General features: G+C 35.0%; 1 protein-coding gene across 5 annotated transcripts in view; it reads left to right on the top strand.

Moving 5' to 3' along the window:
* Positions 1 to 18,869, top strand: part of DICER1 (dicer 1, ribonuclease III) — a 98,942-nt gene extending 80,073 nt beyond the window's left edge. For all 5 annotated transcript variants that reach the window (XM_054026236.1, XM_054026234.1, XM_054026235.1 and 2 more), the window contains 10 exons: positions 874 to 1,056; positions 1,390 to 1,495; positions 1,606 to 1,781; positions 2,081 to 2,864; positions 3,650 to 3,805; positions 7,909 to 8,791; positions 10,735 to 11,003; positions 13,055 to 13,217; positions 13,315 to 13,390; positions 13,712 to 18,869. In XM_054026236.1, the coding sequence (XP_053882211.1) occupies positions 874 to 1,056; positions 1,390 to 1,495; positions 1,606 to 1,781; positions 2,081 to 2,864; positions 3,650 to 3,805; positions 7,909 to 8,791; positions 10,735 to 11,003; positions 13,055 to 13,217; positions 13,315 to 13,390; positions 13,712 to 13,877 (2,962 nt within the window). In that variant the 3' untranslated portion in view covers positions 13,878 to 18,869. The remainder of the gene's footprint in view (positions 1 to 873; positions 1,057 to 1,389; positions 1,496 to 1,605; positions 1,782 to 2,080; positions 2,865 to 3,649; positions 3,806 to 7,908; positions 8,792 to 10,734; positions 11,004 to 13,054; positions 13,218 to 13,314; positions 13,391 to 13,711) is intronic.
* The last annotated feature ends 1,031 nt before the right edge of the window (positions 18,870 to 19,900 follow it).

The following is a 19,900-nucleotide window of genomic DNA, read 5'->3' as shown; positions in this document are numbered from 1 at the left end:
AATGCCAAGTGTAGTATTGGTATAAGTTTGTATCATTCTGGCTTCTGTGGAACATTCACCTACCCTATGGGAACATTCACCTACCCTATCCTCCCATCTTTCTTCAAGGGATTTTTTAATTTTGCATTTGGCTTGTGATGTTTTTGGTTTGTCTTAGGGATTTTTTTATTTATTTGAAATAACAAAAAAAAATTCTGTTTATTTAATCATTCTAAAATTGTGTGATAGGACCAACGTCTTTTTATAGAAAAGTTTAAACATATTTAAGAGCTTCTGAAAAATTAAAAATGTTGGGACTAAATTTCTATATTGGTTAACAAAAATATTTATCATTTGTAAAATAAGTACTCAGATTGAAGCAGACAGTCTAAAGTATATATTTATTTCATTATTATAACCCTTTTAAAATTGATACTTAATTTTATTAAAATTAGGTGTTCTGGGTTCCTATTTCTTCACAGAAAATAATTGTATAGGGTAATTAATTTTTTTTCTACTCTGTTGTGTATATAAGTTCTTATACTGCACTCCTCATCACCATAGTCTTTGATTTGGCACATCTATTCAGTTTCTGCACAAAGAACTAATTACTTGAGTTATGTAATAACTTAGAATCATAGACTATCAGGGTTGGAAGGGACCTCAGGAGATCATCTAGTCCAACCCCCTGCTCAAAGCAGGACCAATTCCCAGACAGATTTTTTGTCCCAGATCCCTAAATGGCCTCCTCAAGGATTGAAGTCACAACCCTGGGTTTAGTAGGCCAATGCGCAAACCACTGAGCTGGCCCTCCCCACAATGCAGAATCAGAGCCTTAGGTAGAAAATTTGTTCAAAGAATGCTTTTCATTCCAAACTATCTGATTTTGTTTAGGTATCGAAATTTTGATCAGCCTCATCGATTCTATGTAGCTGATGTATACACTGATCTTACTCCACTCAGTAAATTTCCTTCCCCTGAATATGAAACTTTTGCTGAATATTATAAAACTAAGTATAATCTTGACCTGACCAATCTCAACCAGCCACTGCTGGATGTGGACCACACATCTTCAAGGTGAGGAGATTCTGAATAGTATAAACCTAGTTTAACTCTTTTTTGGGTTTTATATCTTATGGTCTTGCAACATTTATAATGAACCATTTTGTTCTGTTGTAAACTGTGTGATAAAGTTGACAATCTTATTTTCAAAAAATTTTATGTCATTTTTTTTGGGCAGTCATCATTAAAGGGCCTGATTTTCAGCGGGCAAATGCTTTCTGAAAATAAGTTGTTGTTTTTTTAAAAGTGTTGGTGGTCAAAATCATTTGAAAACTTAGTTCAACATGGTTTAATTAGAATTTTTTGTATATTTACATTAAAGGAAATATTTTCACAATATATTTTTAGACTTAATCTTTTGACTCCTCGCCATTTGAACCAGAAGGGGAAAGCTCTTCCACTAAGCAGTGCTGAGAAGAGGAAAGCTAAGTGGGAAAGTCTGCAAAATAAGCAGGTAATGAACTGCTCTCCATTCTAAATTGTTTAATTCAGCTTACTTTATTAACCATACTTTAGAGCTTTTGAGATTATTTTTAAAAGTAAAACTCTCTCCCTCCTTCAAAGATATTGGTTCCGGAACTCTGTGCTATACATCCTATTCCAGCATCGCTGTGGAGAAAAGCAGTTTGTCTCCCCAGCATACTTTATCGTCTGCACTGCCTGTTGACAGCAGAGGAACTGAGAGCCCAAACAGCCACTGATGCTGGTGTAGGGGTTAAATCACTTCCTGCAGACTTCAGGTATTTACTATGCCACACATATATGCATTATAAATCTTCTTGAACAACTAAGTGAAAATTTGCAAATGCTGCAACAGTGCAAAATTGATCTGCTCTGTATGGCTCATATAATTTTTTCAGTTGGGCATATAGCTAGAAAATACTTGATTGTAAATAGTGGAGTTCGATACTACAATGATCTTTCTTTTAAAAAAAAATGCCCTACTTTTTTAATATGTAAAAATGTACATACATAAGGAGTTTTCTCATGCCTTTGCTTTGAGATATTTTTTTAATCAAAATCAACATTTATTTTGCAGATATCCTAACCTGGACTTTGGGTGGAAAAAGTCTATTGACAGCAAATCCTTCATCTCTATTCCTAGCTCTTCTTTAGCAGAGAATGAAAATTACTGTAAGCACAGCACAATTGTAGTCCCTGAAAATGCTGCACATCAAGGTGCTACTAGAGCCTCCTCTGCAGAAAATCATGACCAAATGTCTGTGAACTACATAACATTGCTCAGTGAGTCACCCAGTAAACTCCAAATTGATGTATCGGTAGAACTTGCAGCAATTAATGGTGTTTCTTATAATAAAAATCTTGCCAATGGCAATTGTGATTTAGTTAACAGAGACTTTTGCCAAGGAAATCAACTGAATTACTGCAGGCAGGAAATACCTGTACAACCAACTACCTCATATCCCATTCAGAATTTATACAACAGTGAGAACCAGCCCAAGCCCAGCAATGAATGTACTCTACTGAGTAATAAATACCATGACGGAAATGTTAACAAATCTACCTCAGATGGAAGCCCCAAAATGGCAGTGACCACCAATATTTCAGAAGCTCTTAATTTTTCAAAAGACAGAATGGATTCTGAAAAGAACTGTTCCAGTGGATACTCCTCAAAAACTCTTGGCCCAAACCCTGGTCTCATTCTTCAGGCTTTGACTCTTTCAAATGCTAGTGATGGATTTAATCTAGAGCGGCTCGAAATGCTTGGTGATTCATTTTTAAAGCATGCCATCACTACATATTTGTTTTGCACTTACCCAGATGCTCATGAGGGACGCCTGTCATATATGAGAAGTAAAAAAGTGAGTAGCTAATGATCTATCACTATTTTGTTAAACATTGGCTACAAACATGATTTATAGATAAAATATTTGAACACTGAATAGGTAATATGTTAATACATATTTATATGTACCAGATATTGTCTGTCTAAAAGAAAATTACAGCCTGTGTTATAAATTTGCTCGCATGCATGTTAGGAATACAACTGTACAATACAATCCTCTCTTCTTTAAAATGACTAAAATAATTCATTTGATATACAGTCAAAATAAATTAATATCTGGATTATATCATAATTAAAGCTACATTTATGGACAGACTTCTCCTCAGAACTGTTAATTTTTTTTTATGCCAAGGTTTAATTTAAACAATGGGCTTGTGATACATATTGTTAAGATGGTAATCAAGAATGCTACAGTATAATGGATGTGTATTGTGTAAATTTTTACTGTTGTTCAGAAAGTTATAATTTTATTTATAAATAAGGCTTTAATTTTTCAAGAAACTATAGACATAAATGTTAAAAAGTTACTTCTGTTTTTAGGCCAGGATTTGGCCAGCCACAGGTACAATATTAGGAAGGCTGCATAATAACCTCTGAGAACTGGAAAATATATCTGTATATAAATTATTATATGCGTGTTTTATTTTAAATAAGAAATGCATGACTGTTTTACAAATATGCTATCATTTATTTTAAAGGGACAAGAATTTGTTTAGGCATATAAAATTGAATATATTTGTATTCTCATATACTTTTGTATGCATGTATACGTAGATGTTTATAAGTGGTTTTTTCTTAAAGGTCAGCAATTGTAACTTGTATCGTCTTGGGAAGAAGAAAGGGCTGCCTAGTCGTATGGTGGTATCTATTTTTGATCCACCCGTCAACTGGCTCCCCCCTGGTTACATAGTAAACCAAGACAAGAGTAACGCAGACAAATGGGAGAAAGATGAAATGGTAAGCGCTCATTGAAATATGTAAAGACTTAAATATCTTTTTGTATATAATATTATGTCACAAAGTGGAGGGACGGGAAAACTAGCTCTCATTTTATCAGGCTTCAGCAAAATGTAGCTTCCTACATCTTCATTTCCTACCTTTCTTTAAAATATCTATATCATTTATGAAAAATATGGGGGAAAGAGATGTTGATGGAGAATTTAGGAAGGGCAATTTGTGAAACAAATTACTGAAGATGGTTCAGAAATGAGTGTATATCTTAGTGGCATAATAGCTTAAATATTTTAAAAGAAAGCTTCCATCCATTATTCTCAGCACACTTTTGTGGAAGCGCACGTAATTTGAAGTGTATCCCCACTCATGCAAACTGAAATATATGCATAAATGATGTTTTTGACTAACATTTCTGTACTGCACACTATTGGTGGCTAAACATCATTTTGCTGAAATATGAGCCCATCTTTGGCAAAATGGGCAGCACAACATCAGATTCTGTGAGCTAGTTTTTGTCCTGCTTTACCAGGTGCCCTAACTGCTACCTAGTACAACTAGTATTTTCCTAGTTGTGTGATTGAGTGGAGGTGATGATTGGTTTGAGAAGTTTCTCAATAGTAATTTACTGTTGCCAGATGGCATTTTATCTTTAATGGTTAAAGATTGATCATTCCTTTTCTACAGTGGTCTCAAACAGAACCATTTTTCTTTTTTGAAATTTAAACTTTAAATAGGTGAGGGCTGAAGAATCTGTTTAGCTCCTATCCAGAGTGAACACAAAAATATCTTGACTACTTTTAGATATTTTGTTTGTCTCGTACAGTGCAGTTCTAAACATGTTGTGCAGTTCATCTGCTGATCCTAAACCAGAGTTACAGCTGACTGTAAACTGATCTTTGGTCCCTAATGTTAAGCCCCGATACTGCCAAGGTGATGGATTTCACTTTTCTGTGAGATTGTGCCCACCAGCAGGCTCAGAATGGCAACTCTCAATTAAAAACTTTGCAGATTTCATTTTGTAAATGACTTGTAATACCTGCATGTTTCACCCTATGAACTCTCAAACAGTTAGAGTAAAAATGGGTGCTCTTGCTTTAAAAAAAAAAAAAAAAAAATCACTAATCATATTGCATTAATGACTTAATCTGGTAAATATTCAGAATGTTTTCTTTTTTTTACTCAATACAATACTCTGAATACAGAACCACCAGAGGGCACACAAGAGGACTGTTAAACAGATGTACTGTCGGACTAAATCTTTATTGAAGAATAAAATCTGATTATTGTAGTTCTGTATTCTGCCAAAGTTTCATTTCAAAAGGATTTATCATTATACTATTCTAAAACTAAAATGGCATATTTGAGGCTGCAGCTGATAAATTATTTGGGGGGGGGGGGGGGAATTATTCTTCGTAACCCTTTAACTGCTTATGTCCTTGCCAGTCACAGATTTTATATATATTTCAGTCCAGTACTCATATTGGACAGTGATCTCACAAGATACATTTATTGCGGTCAAGTGTAAAATAGTAATTTCACTGTCAAGGAATAAATTCCATTCTTCTTGGGGAGAGGGTTAACTAGAACTCTGATAATACTTTGAATAACTGTTGTTAAAACATTGTAGACAAATGCTGGGATTCTTGGCCTGGCCGAACCATATAGGAAAAATGCAAGTAGTTTAGTTGTCTGATTTAAATAACTAAATTTGAAAAAGCATAAAAGGAACATTTAAGCATATTTGATCTTTGGTTTGAAATATAAGTAGTGACAGGAAAAAAATGTGTTTATAATTTATTTAAAATAAATTGAAGGGTTTTTTTGAGCTGTGTGGGTTTTGAAGCCTAGGGGCAGTAGTTTCTGAAAAAGTGCTATCTAGCACAAAGCAAAACGATCAGAATTTGGCTTCCAAATGACTATATAATGAAATATTAGGACTAGTTTGTTCTTTCTCACAGAGTTCACGTATCTGTATCAAAACTCTCTTTTTTGCTCAGAGTTCAGGGTGGTGGTGGTGTTTTTTCCTTTGGGAAAATTTAAAATTGATAGATCTCATTCATAATCACTTAAGTCTATTTTGAAACTGCTGTTTGGGCATCTGTCATTCTTAATTGGAGTGGTCAAAATTCTGCTTTCAGGCCAGATATGGAGTATGGAGCTTTTACCGTTCATTTTCCTTTCTAATATGGAAATGTGGCCTCCTAATACGTCATTTTCCAATATACTATATGCTCCCTTCTGATCAAATTATTTGGAGCACTGCATGTTAGGGCCATAGTATCTCCAAGCCATTCATCCATACTTAAAAATGAGGGCAAATATAAACTCTTCCATTTTATTCAAAGTGGAATGGTCCTTAGGCTTGTAGGCCCCAATCCAGGAAAGTGCTTTGGGTCTGATCCTGCTCCCATGAAATGGCAAAACTTCCATTGACTTCAGTGGTGCAGGATCAAGCACGCAAGCAACTGCACTGACCTTAAGTGATTTCTTGGGTGAGGGCCTTAGCAAGCTGCCAGTGCAATCCTTAGTTAGGTAACATTTTGACATACCTGTTTTTGTTGATTTACTCCAAGCCATACAAATTTGATACCTGTTATTTTTCATTAATCATATGTATCACTAATTTTTCCTCCTTTCAATGACAAATTCACAGAGCAGAAATAAAATCGAGCAACAATGTAAAACAAAAATTATATCTACTTCTAATTAAACTAAAATGTAACCCAGGAGATTTTGCTTAACTGAATACCTCTTAAGAGAATTAACAGTCTCTTAATGTATCCCCTTTGGAGTAGCTTTTGAGTTATTGTATTGTTTCACTCAATGTGCACATTAATATTTTGTCCAAAAATGCAATTTTTAAGAAACATGATGTCTCAATTTGTGTTTTCTCCATTCTTAGCCTGATCTTACGAAATATTTGCAATATTATAATAATGCATGACAAATTGGAAAAATCTTTTTGGCAAAACAGAGTGTGGAAGGTTCTCTGTTAGAACCTACATTGTCTTAATTTTTTTCTGACTCACTTTTTTCAAATACAGCTCGTATTGCATAATCAAAAATTGGCCTGTGCTTCTCCCCACCCCACCCTTTTTTTTTTTTTTTTTTTTTTTTTTTTTTTTTTAAAGTTAGATGACTTACCAAGTTACTGAATCCCCAGCACAATCTATCCAGGCCTTCACCCACATAAACATCAAACTTTTGCCAAACTGCCATTAGAGCTCCTGGGTTTTTTTGTCTTTTCTGTCTATATATAAAAATCACTGTATGTTGATTCTCTAAATTTGTTTTCCTTCATGTTTGCCAGTAGGCTACAAACTACTTGATAATGTGGGAAAACTGGCACTTTGCTGCTTAGAGAAAAATTATTACAGTAGCCCAAGGATAAAAGGGATTTTTATAATTGTTTCACTGGAACCCTTTTTCATGTTTCATGTATGTTGATGTGAATATCTCAAAAGCATGAATATGGGGCAGCTTGCCTATGATTTACCTCTAATAAGGTTTGCAAAAACCCTATAATAAAATTTATGTACTGTAGAAATGTTGTTCATATTACCTTCCTTGATAGTGTATGGTAGCATTACTTAGCAACCAGAGAGAGAGAGAGAAATAAATTTTGGTACATCTAATGTCACTGTTTTAAAATTGGTGTCATGTCTTCCCCCCACCCCTGTTTCTATGTGCATAAGTGGGTTATGGGTGGTTTTTATTTTTTTTAAGCGACTTCTGTACTAGACACAAGTAAACAAAAAAAAAATCCTCTGCTTTTTTTGTATTCCTATGAAACTTAAATGCTTATTGTAAGAAATTATATTTAATATATATTGTAACAATAAAGGTTGCTTATAGAAAATTTCATTGTACTCCAAGGCTTTAGTCTTAGAATGAGAATAATAATTGGTATTGCTCTTTGCATCTGATTAAACAAGCTAATTCATATCAATTAACAAAAAACAAATGGTCATGCTTTTAAAGTTAGCTGACAGTGGTTATAACTGAAAAGTTTTATCTCTTGTGCTTTCAGAGTTATGAAACTCGTTTAAAAGGTAATTAATTATACCTTTTTTTTCCCCCGTGCCTCATTTTATTTCTTCTTTCAGACAAAAGAAAGCTTGTTAGCTAATGGTAAACTTGATGACGATTATGACGATGAAGAGGACGAAGACCTAATGTGGAGGTTACCCAAGGAAGAAGCTGACCTTGAAGATGATTTTTTGGAATATGATCAGGAACATATCAAATTCATTGATAATATGTTAATGGGATCTGGGGCTTTTGTGAAGAAAATTTCTCTCTCACCCTTTTCAACCACTGATTCTAGCTATGAATGGAAAGCACCCAAAAAATCATCCCTGGGTAATATTCAATTTTCTTCAGATTTTGATGATTTTGACTACAGTTCTTGGGATGCTATGTGTTATCTGGATCCTAGCAAGGCTGTCGAAGAAGATGATTTTGTAGTAGGCTTCTGGAATCCGTCAGAAGAAAACTGTGGTGTTGACACAGGAAAACAGTCCATCTCGTATGACTTGCATACAGAGCAGTGTATTGCTGACAAAAGCATTGCAGATTGTGTGGAAGCCTTGCTGGGCTGCTATCTGACTAGCTGTGGTGAAAGAGCTGCTCAGCTTTTCCTGTGTTCATTAGGGTTGAAGGTGCTCCCAGTAATGAAAAAAACGGAGTGGAACAGCACTTTGTGTTCTAGCAGGGAGAATTTTAACAGTCAACAGAAAAATCTTTCACCAAACTGTGCTTCTGGCTCTGTAGCCAATTCAGAGTGTTCTCTGTGTAAAGAAATGGAGTATGGCTGTTTGAAGATTCCACCAAGGTGTATGTTTGATCACCCAGATGCTGAAAAAACCCTGAATCATCTGATATCTGGTTTTGAAAATTTTGAGAAGAAAATTAACTACAGTTTTAAGAATAAGGCTTATCTTCTTCAGGCATTTACTCATGCCTCCTACCATTACAATACCATTACTGGTAAGTTGTCTGAAAGAAATTACTTCATTTCAGTATTAGATTGATATAAATAAAGGATGTACAGTGCAGATTATTTTTTGTGCATAGATCTTGACTTTTTTTTATATGTGAAAATAATTGCCTCTTAATACAAAAATGAATACCAAGAAGGATCTTCTTTCTGCTGTTTTTAAGGGATCTGCCAGTTAACTGTGTGTGACCTCTCACTCCCTAAAATGCTATCAGGGCACATGAGCGACTCACAATTCCCTAGACCAACTGCGTGGTATAGGGCACCATAACACAGGGTTTTTTTCTAGACTGTGGAGTTTTTTCATATTTTACCTCTGTCCCCTCTCTCATCAGCTGTTATGTGCTCAATACTAATCCTACATTCAGCAGGGTGACTTAGCAAAGAACCTCCAAAACTGCAGTGCCTCTAGAACTAGCCACCGTGGTTTAAAAAAAAAAAAAAATTTTTTTTAAAAAAAACAGTAGTTATTTCACTGATTTTTATCCCAAGAACATCACCTTGACAATATTCACGAACCACCTTGACTTCACTGGAGCCGAGATTTCACTTGTAGGCTGAATTAGTCTGTTTTTCGTTGGAGTGGCCAAGTTTGGGAATGCTCAGGAGTACCTTTAGAGCCCAGTCCTGGGGGGTATATGTATTGAGTGTCCTCAACTCATACTGAGGTCAGTGGTAGTTGAGGGGTGTTGTACCTAATGGGATCTAGATCTTAGGAAAGGATCACTTTCAATCAAGTGACATCTTGACCAAACGTCATGGGGCCTCGGAAAGTGGGAGTAATGATTTTCCAGGAGAAACTCCTCTAAAAAAATCCTCAGCTCTTAACACAAATCCTATTGAAATGTTAATATGCTACGATAGCGGTCTAACAAGGAGAATATATGTAGTATTAAAAATTAACATAGCATTTTAAAGTGCTTTACCTGGAGAAAGAGCTGTTCTTCTACAAACATTAAGCTTCACAGTACTCATATGAGGTAAGTGGTAGGTAGTTATTCCTATTACACAAATGAGAAAATTGAAGCATAGTGTTTTGACCAAAGTTAAACAGTCAACGGCAGAAACTTGAATGGAATCTAGGAATTTAAATTCCCAGTCTCCTACTTTAATTGACAGGGAAGAAGATTTTGGGGAAACTATTAATGTTAGTGATAAATGTTTTCATGAAAAGTAAAAGTTAAAATGTGTCAGGATCCATATTATAGGTACTGAAAACTGCTTCATTCTAGTCATTTCATTTTTAAAGCTTTCTGTTTGTTTCATTTTTTTCTTTCTTTCTTAACCCATTTCTCATGCCTTTCTAGATTTGTGCTGGCTTTTATTTATACATTAACAACAAAACCCCTAATTCAAAATTAAAAACAGCACATCTGAGAGTGAAACATCATTGAACACTTAAACTACAAAAAATCTAAAGGAATAGAAAATTAGCTCAGAAACATTTAAAAAAGAAAGTGGGACACTTTCATAATTGTGTATTGATTTCTTTATTGAATTTTTGAAAGCTTGGTTATCATTGTCTATTCAGATGAACACAATTGTACTATCACTTGATGTTCTTTTCGATCAGTCAGATTTAAGGCATTTGAGCCTTCATTATAAGCCCATATTTTTGCCATGATGCTGTAAGTATTTGGTTCAGAAGAAGCTTCATTATTACATATAATTTGTGAAGCTTTTTCTTATATTTGGAATCCATTAAAACAGGCAGAACAACCTTTTAAGATAACACTGAAAACAAAATCCAGTAAAAAGATATCTATGTTTAAACATGGATAGATATTTATCTTTTTTTGAGCATTGGTTAACTTGTGGTATTTACATAGTAAAAAACCAAACCTTCTATCCAGAGAGGCCAGGAAAGAATGTGTTAGTTAAATAAACTTAATTGTATTGCTGTACATTTTTTTTTTATTTCCAATGCTTTAAGATTGTTACCAGCGCTTGGAATTCCTGGGAGATGCGATTTTGGACTACCTCATAACCAAGCACCTTTATGAAGACCCACGGCAACACTCTCCAGGGGTTCTAACTGACCTACGATCCGCTCTAGTCAATAATACCATCTTTGCATCATTAGCTGTAAAGTACGACTACCACAAGTACTTCAAAGCTGTCTCTCCTGAGCTGTTTCATGTTATTGATGACTTTGTACAGTTTCAGATGGAAAAGAATGAAATGCAAGGAATGGATTCTGAGGTTAGTAGTTTTTGAAAGTATTTGTGTTCAGTGTCTGATTTTAGCATGTCATCAGAATTCTTAGCACAATACAGATTTTTATAATGTGTTAGTTTTGAATGTATAGCAGCCAAAGAAGCAAATGGATGCCAATAATGTAGTAATTTACTTAGCATAACTGCATGCTTTCATTAAGCAGTTTTTACTAAATGAAAGTGCTCAGAAAATAACTTCTTAATTGGATGGAGACCAGATTTTACGCCTGGGATCTTCTGTGATATCCAATGAAGGTGATATCACACCATGCTTATACCACAATTTTTCCCCACACCACTTCAACAGTGTTCATCATCACTGACTGAGAGGCCCTGTTTCCACTGGCCAGGGAAACACTGTTAGTATCTTTCAAGTGAACTATTTTAAGAGCAATTTGGTTGGAGATTTGTAAACACAGGCTTTGGACTGGCCAAGAAAACTTAAGTAAATTACATGTTGATGGACACTTGTTTGCTGGGAAAGGAACTAAACCAAATCATTTCAGATAAGCTACTAAACAACCACATCATGGCAATGGCTTTCTGTCTCAGCTGATCCGGGTCAGATTCAAACCAATTACCTAGAAAAGAAAGATGAGACCCTTCTTTCTATTATCAACCCCATCCAGTCTTCCTTAACATTTTGGGTTGATCTTTGTCTGATAAGTGTCTTCTGTAGTAGTCTTAAAAAGTGTGGTTTAATTGCTTTTAGAGCAAGAACCTACCTTCAAATAATAGTGTTGATTAAATCTGTGACTAAATACTTGCCATCTTTATCTTAAGTAGTTTGTTCACTCCATTACTCAGTTTAAAGGAGACAAAGGAGTTGAATCTGTATAGGTATATATACATTTTTGTCGCCCTTGCATTTACTACAAACCAAAACCTTTAAATTTTCCATTGCAAGATGAGAAAACTCAGGGGACAAGTGTCAAATGATGTAATCACAAAGGATCAGACTCTGCCACCGTTGTATTGTGTAGTATTCATTACAATGGGTCTACCCAGTATGAGTAAGTGGCGTAGAAGCTAGATTTAAAGTTTTACAACAGTGGGACTAATACATGGAGTAATACTGTACCTTTTAAGAGGTCGGACGAAGTATTTGCCATAGAATTTTAAACTCCTGAACGAAAACCAAGTGAGTGAGAGGCGGCCAGTAGGGGAAGAGAAAAGATAGGAAAATGTTCATTTCCATTTATTTGGGGGTGTGATGGTCAAAAACAGTTTTATTCAATTCAGCTTCCTGTGTTATTTGCACTAAGGCAAAATGTGGACAAAACTGTATAAATTGAAAAAAATATTATTGTAAAGGACTATATTCAAATCAAGATGTACACATAACACAATACGTACACCTTTTTACAGTGCAAAAATAACAGAACTGCATAAAAGCAATAATAAACCATTGAATAAAACGCTGCATATATGTTAAAAGCAGCCTCTCTCGCATCAAGTAGCTAAGCATACAAATAGTATAAACTCAGTCTGACACTGAGTTGTTGTAAATAATGACTCATTTCAATTACACTTATGCTACACCTGCCTTTTGTAACTAAGAACGTATGGAAAGAGTGTATGTGAGTTACATACCATTTAAACATAGTCTATTCAACCAAAAATTAGACTTAGGCTTTGAAAGCCTCCTTATAGGAGATGTTTAAAATATGAACTCTCTTGGTTATGCATGGCTTACTAGCATTAACTGACAGACGCAAGTCTGTTTCTTACTGGGAAAAACAGACCTACGGTGAAATTCTGCAGAATTAGTACAAGTGGGATTCAAAAAGCATATATGGTATCTGTATGTGGTGGGTTTATTTTATTTTACTGTTTACACTCACATGTTTGAAAAACACTAGATCCAGCTACTTGGTTTCATTTGGGAATACAGCAATGATTTAGCTGTGGGAAGGTGTCATTGAAAGACTCAAAGAAGGCATAGGATAGGGCATTAGAGAGAACTTCCATATCTGAAGATGGTTTCTTTTAAAAAAAAAAATCAGTGTAACAACTGTCTCTTATAATTTCAAACAGCTCAGAAGATCTGAAGAGGATGAAGAGAAGGAAGAAGATATTGAAGTACCAAAGGCCATGGGAGATATATTTGAGTCACTAGCTGGTGCCATTTATATGGATAGTGGGATGTCTTTGGAAATGGTTTGGCATGTGTACTATCCTATGATGAGGCCATTAATAGGTAATGTGTCAGCTTTCATAGAGAAAAAAGTTTTAGTATTTAATTGTCTTGTAAGGGGGGAAAATCAAGTTTACTTTTTTTTTTTTTTTAACTATAGAAAAGTTTTCTGCAAATGTGCCTCGTTCCCCAGTGCGGGAGCTGCTGGAGATGGAACCAGAGACAGCCAAATTTAGGTAAGAGTAAATTTGCTTGGTAAGTATTGCTGTAAAATATTTTTTAAACCATGCTTCATAGACTACTGAGAAATTTTAATGGATATTGATTGTATTTAATCTGGCCTGTATTGAGCAAGAAAGATATTCTTTGTGCTTACTGATTACTTTTTTAGGACGTTTTCCCTCAGAAAACTTTCTAAGTAAAAGATACAAATAAAGCCTATTTAATTATATAATGTGTATAAAATATATATTTTATCCATAGGAAGACCATGTGAAGAGTCTTTTTTCACCTTTGCTTATGTTGGTGGTAATGTGTATGTTTGTTTGTTTTTGCAGTCCTGCAGAAAGAACTTACGATGGAAAGGTCAGAGTAACAGTGGAAGTTGTAGGGAAAGGAAAGTTTAAAGGTGTTGGCAGAAGCTATAGGATTGCCAAATCTGCAGCTGCAAGAAGAGCACTAAGAAGCCTCAAAGCAAACCAACCTCAGGTCCCAAACAGCTGAGACGCCTCTTTAAAAAAAAAAAAAAAAAAATCCCACAAAATAATTTTTTTTAAAGTTGATGTTGAGAGGAACAAATTGAAGACAGAATTTAATGTTTGTTTGATAACAGAATAGCTAACAAAACATTTAACGTGTATAAAATTTTGGAACTAATTGTAGTTATAGGTTTTTGCGCAAACACAATCTTGTCTTCTTTCCTCACTTCTGCTTTGTTTAATCACAAGAGTGCTTTAATGATGACATTTAGTTAGTGTTCAAAAGAATTGTTGTCAGGTTTTTTTGGTTTATTTTTATTGTCAGTACAGCTTTGCTTAGTGTTAGAAGGCCAGGGATCTTATGCCTAATGCAGATGCTTGATTTATACATAGTAATCTTGAAATTCCTCAATCTGTGCACTAGTGCCAGTCATAAAGCAGTTTATAAACTGTACAGGATGATTTGGTATAAGAGAGAATAAGTTTGCCAGTATTGTTGTCCCTTCACACACACACACACACACACACACACACACACACACACCAATGTCATCTTTGCATCAAGATGACATTCTCAGTCATTATTGCACTTATTTGTTAGGGACAGGTTTTTAGTTGAAATGGCTGGCATACTGGCAGAAATAAATTTCAACTTCCTGATGCCACATAGTCTTGCATAAAAAGGTTCTTGCCTTAAAAGTAAATAAACCCTCATTAACAATCTTTAATTTCTGATCTTTTTGGAGCAAACTTGTTTTACATTCCCTTCATTTTTATTATGCATTTTATGATGATGCAGCTCTATATTTACAGTACAACACATTAGTATAGCTGTGACTTAACTTATTACAGGATTATAATAGAAATTGTATTCATATATATGTAATGAGGTTATTTTTAACAATTCAGAGGAGGTGGTAAGTCTACAGAATTTTTTTTTTATACTACAAACAAAAAATGGTCTTTGGCTAAAATTCCAGTTTTACACAAATCTGCAAACTAGATAGTTCCAAGACTTGGAAACAAATAGTAATGAATAACTGCACAGTGCAGACTGTTGCTCTAACAAAATAACCTTAGACATATCACACCTAAAATATGCTGCAGATTTTATAATCAATTGGTTACTTATTTAAACAAATGGAGCACCTTTACACTTGGAAATATTTCCACATAAATTTCTTACTGTGCTTTTCACAGAGTTGCATGCATATTTCACTTACCAAAGCTGTGCTGTTAAATGCCATGAAAGCTGATGTTTGAGATAAACTGCCGTACTTTTGATAAATCTGTGATTTAGGTCCTTAATTTAGAGAAACTAGCTCATTGTTGTTTCAGTCTATTTGAAAAAAATCATACATTTTTAGGCTTTGCCTAAATCATACACGTTTCTTTAATTAGATTTTTGTAGGCACTCTTCACTTAAATACCTCAGTTCTGTTCTGTTCTTTTCTTTTTTGCATGCATTGTTTTTTGTTTTGTTTTTGTTTTGGTGCTATGTTTATATATTATGCTTGAAATTTTAATTTTTTGCACTGTAACTATAATACCTCTTAATTTACCTTTTTAAAAAAGCTGTGGGTCAGTCTTGCACTCCCACCAATATCAGCAGAGATTTGCTGCAATTTTGCCCTGTTAATTATGCTTGAAGTTTGAGAAAGCTGAGCAAGGTGTTTTAATGTTTTCCAGCACATTGGTCTGAACTTGGTGCTGTTTTATGTGTTTAAATTACAAATAAATACTGTATTTCCTGCTTTGAAAACCCCACTCCCTTCCATACACTATCACTAAATAAACAACAACAAAAAACCAAACCCTGTCAGCTCTAGCTTTCTAGAAAAAGAAAACAAAAAGCCTTTGTGCAAGGGATGGACATTAATCTTCTCTGAAATACAGAATTTTGTCATTAGATTTTCTATCTCAATTTTTTTTAATCTTAAAATTATAATAATTCTTACAGAAACCTGAAAACAAATTCCTGGTATCAATAGTATAATAATACAAGTGCTATGTTTTTAAAACAAAATAACATTACTGTTTTTTTGTTCTTTAATCATGAGAGCAAAAAAGTATCATGGGAAGTTTAAAACCTGCAAGTCTTGAAATATATTTAAATTAAACTTGTTTTATACAAAAGAAAAAAAAAATTAACTTTGTATGAGTAAATTGGTATGAACCACCACACAATTAAACATTTATTGATAACCATTTCGTTCAGTCAGGATTTTACAGCACACCAACGGAAAGTGGATTATCACTAACATGAAAATTCCATGGCACCTGGCCCAAGGGTCAGTTTTTAAAATAAGTCATACCATCCCTAAGGCTTAAAAAGAATAAAAGTTAATTATATTACAATGAATAATATAAAATAAAAATGGTGGGGTCCTCTGCAAACACTTTAAGAAATAGGTTTCTTTCTTGGATGCCTGAAGGTCATGGATTCTCACTGTTTTGAGGTAAATCTGTTAGCAGTAAAAAAATGATATGGAAAATCAAACTTTTGCTACCAAGTGTTTGATGTAAAGAACACAAACAAACTGAATTTGGTGTTATGCTCTGTATTTCAGCAGTGGCCAATGATCCCCTTGTTCCGTGTTTCCTATGAATTGGTAATAAGAAATGTGTAGTGGCTGACTATAGTTTCTGCTGCTGATGTTTTTTAAATGCCGTAACTCTTTTCCAGTGTGACCTCATTGAAATGTTTCATATCCTTTGGGATAGAAAAATCATCCTAGTTTCCATGCTGTACAACTATGTGTTTCACTCTTCAGTTGATATGATTGTGATATTGGATAGTGTATGCTATTAAAGACCTAAATCTGATCATTTGAAGGTTGGGATAGAAATCACTTGGCAATGCTGTAAGCACAAGTGTAAGTGGACTGTTGCAACCCATCTTCAAAAGCAACCACACAGACTCCTCATAAATAGTATGGGGGTTAGTTGGCATGAATCTTGTTTTTGATCTTCTTAGTTCTATTATACTGTACTTTAAACAGTCCTCCTAACTATGCTGCATTTTTATTTTTATGGCTTTTTTTTTTTTGCGCTGTTCTATTCATGTAGCACAAATAAGCATTGCACTTGGTACCATGCTTTACCTCATTTCAAGGAAAAAAAAATATGCTTAACAGAGGAAAAATGTGGTTTGGCCTTGCTGCTGTTTTGATTTATTGAATTCGAAAAAGATAATTATAATGCCTGCAATGTGTCATTTACTTGCACAACTTATATAGGTCATTTGTAATGTCTGTGGCATTTTTACTGGGTATGAAAATACAACAAAGACGTTATGAAAATCTTGATTGTATTTTAAAGCTATTGTTTTTTATTACATCATTTTTACTGTTATGTGAAGTAATTAAAATTAGAATGACCTCTGACACTCCTGTAGTTATCTCTGAACAAACCAACATGTTGTGCGCATAGTGTAGTTTTTACGAGAAGACAGCTCATAGCAATTTGGTCAACTTTAACTAAATCTCCCCTTTTTCTGGATATTGAGGGATCTGTAGTGACTTCTGAAGTGTTTATTCAGCTTGATGCTGCTAACATTTATATCAAAAGGCCTACTATTTTTCAGTCTCATTACATGAAGCTATGCTGTGACCACAGAGTACAGAATTTAACAAGAATTCAAGCCAATCTGAGTACCAGTTCAGGGTACGTCTTCACTTACCGGAGGGTCCGGCGGCAGGCAATCGATGTTCTGGGATCGATCCCGGAAGTGCTCGCCGTCGACGCCGGTACTCCAGCTTGCCGAGAGGAGTACGCGGCATCGATGGGGGAGCCTTCCTGCCGCGTCTGGACCCGCAGTAAGTTCGGAATAAGGTACTTCGAATTCAGCTATGTTATTAACGTAGCTGAATTTGCGTACCTTAGTCTGAAGTGGTGGGGGCTTAGTGGGGACCAGGCCTCAGAGTATAATGCAAAGCCTAATAGATACAGGGACAGATCCTTAGTTGGTGTAAATTGGCGTGGCACCATTAAGGTTTAGAGTCATTTCAGTTTACATCCGCTGAGGATATGCCATTAATTGTTTGTCTGAGTTTGGGTTTCTGTCCCGGTGTTTAAAAATAGTCATCATCTGGGAAATGTGTTTGCTTATGTGTATGACATACGTACTATAGACACACCTATCTATATAGAAAATACAAGAGGCTTTGGATCACAATCTTAGCAGCACTTATGAAGCTGAAGACAACACATTCCTATGTAATTTGCAGTGATGTTACATTTGTCTATATTTGGCCACATCCCATTCACTTTTTTTTTTTCCACATGAACAGTCTCATTGAAAATCAGTGGATCTGTTGTGAGTCCAGTGAGAAGGATTTTTACCTGTGGTACTTGATTATTGACACATTTTGTATTTTTCAACCACTTAAATCCATTTAACTTCTTGAAAATTAATCTTTATTTTACACATTAAGTTAAAAAACATAGAACTACAATTTACGACCCTGAAATGTAATCTAAATATCAGCTGTAGCTCCATTAGAATTATGTTGGCAAATATGAGTAGAGGTCATTGTTGTATACTCCACTAGCAGTTAAAATTAAGTTATTTCAAAAGTAACTAAAAATATATACACTTTACCCAATAAATCCTTTAGATCTCTTCCCCCTTTTAATTTGGATAGCAACCACAGACTATTTAAATTGCTTTGTAGAAGCACTCAAAATGCACTGCAGCAACAAGTTATGTAGAAAAACAACAGCAAATGTTTGTGAACAAGAACTGAGAATTGCAGGTGTTTTTATTGTGTATATAGTTTGATATAAAAGATGGTTAAAATCAAGTAGAATGAATAACAAATAAAATTTGATGAACAATAAAATATTTACCATCACATGCTGCAGCTATCTTTAAGGGACATAAAATGTAATTCATTCATACTGTAATCATGCTGCAGAAATGTGCAGCCTGCACCTTATGGATCACAATTACCTTTAATAGTTTTTTGTAACAATTGTAGCTGAGTATATCTCCAATAAAGTTATGGTCTGTTCACTGTGAGTTGTCTTTCTTTAGTTTAATTAGACTGTTAGAGCCTTTCAAGAAACATTAATCTTTTATTACTCACAATTTTTACTTTTCAGTTTGCATCTAAATAACAGTCTTGTTATGTAAATGTAAAATGTATTTAAACTAGACTAGGAAGTAATGTGTGTGTACAGTTCCACTCATCCCATCCCATTCCACTGATGGCCAGTCAGAAGAAAATTCTCAAGGTTTCGTTAGAATTATTTTAAAACCCCCCATATATACCTCTTAACTCAGATATGAAATAATGGCCCTGCAACCACAACTGGGTCGGTGTGGGTGTGCCCTTACACCTGCACAACATCCCCTTAAAGTCAGTGGGACATGTATGCACCCGGGTCTGTCTGCACAGGTGGGATTGCACAATTTGGGCCAATATTTTTAAGAAACAAATTTGTTAACCTATGCAAATAAAAATACATTGACGGTAAAACCATTTTTCCCCCATTTATGGTGTTTTGGCATCTCACTCATCTGGGATACTGAAAACAGACTAGTCCAGCTTGTGCACTAGTTCCATGCTGCAAAGTTTAAGGAGGCAAGAGAGACCTGTCAGTCACCAATCAAGGATTTGCTCGCCCTTCTAGAAAATCCCAGTTTGATCTGCCTCTTGGCATCAGCAACGGGCAATTTCCAGCCATCGTCCTCCTCTCTAAACTAAAAATCATAAAGAAACTCCTACTAAAATGCCAGTGTGGCGCCACCATTTTTCTTTTCCTTTTCCAACCTGGTATTTGGTTAATGGGTATAAAGTTAGCCATCCAGACAATAACCAGTATAGTTAAGTAAATAACTGTGCTCTGGACCATTTTGATTTTGGGGGGGGGGGGAGGGCATGGGGGGACAGCCTAGAACGGGGATTCTCAACCTTTTTCTTGCTGAGGCCAAACCCAATATGATATAAAAACTCCATGACCCACCTGTGCCACGACAACTGGGTTTCTGCATATAAAAGCCAAGGCCAGCATTAGGGGTTAGCAAGCAGGGCAATTGCCTGA

The sequence above is a fragment of the Malaclemys terrapin genome, chromosome 4 (genome assembly GCF_027887155.1).
Source record: "Malaclemys terrapin pileata isolate rMalTer1 chromosome 4, rMalTer1.hap1, whole genome shotgun sequence".
NCBI lineage: Eukaryota > Metazoa > Chordata > Testudines > Emydidae > Malaclemys > Malaclemys terrapin.
Note: the sequence above shows the minus strand (reverse complement) of the source record. Positions and strands in the feature narration are given on the sequence as shown.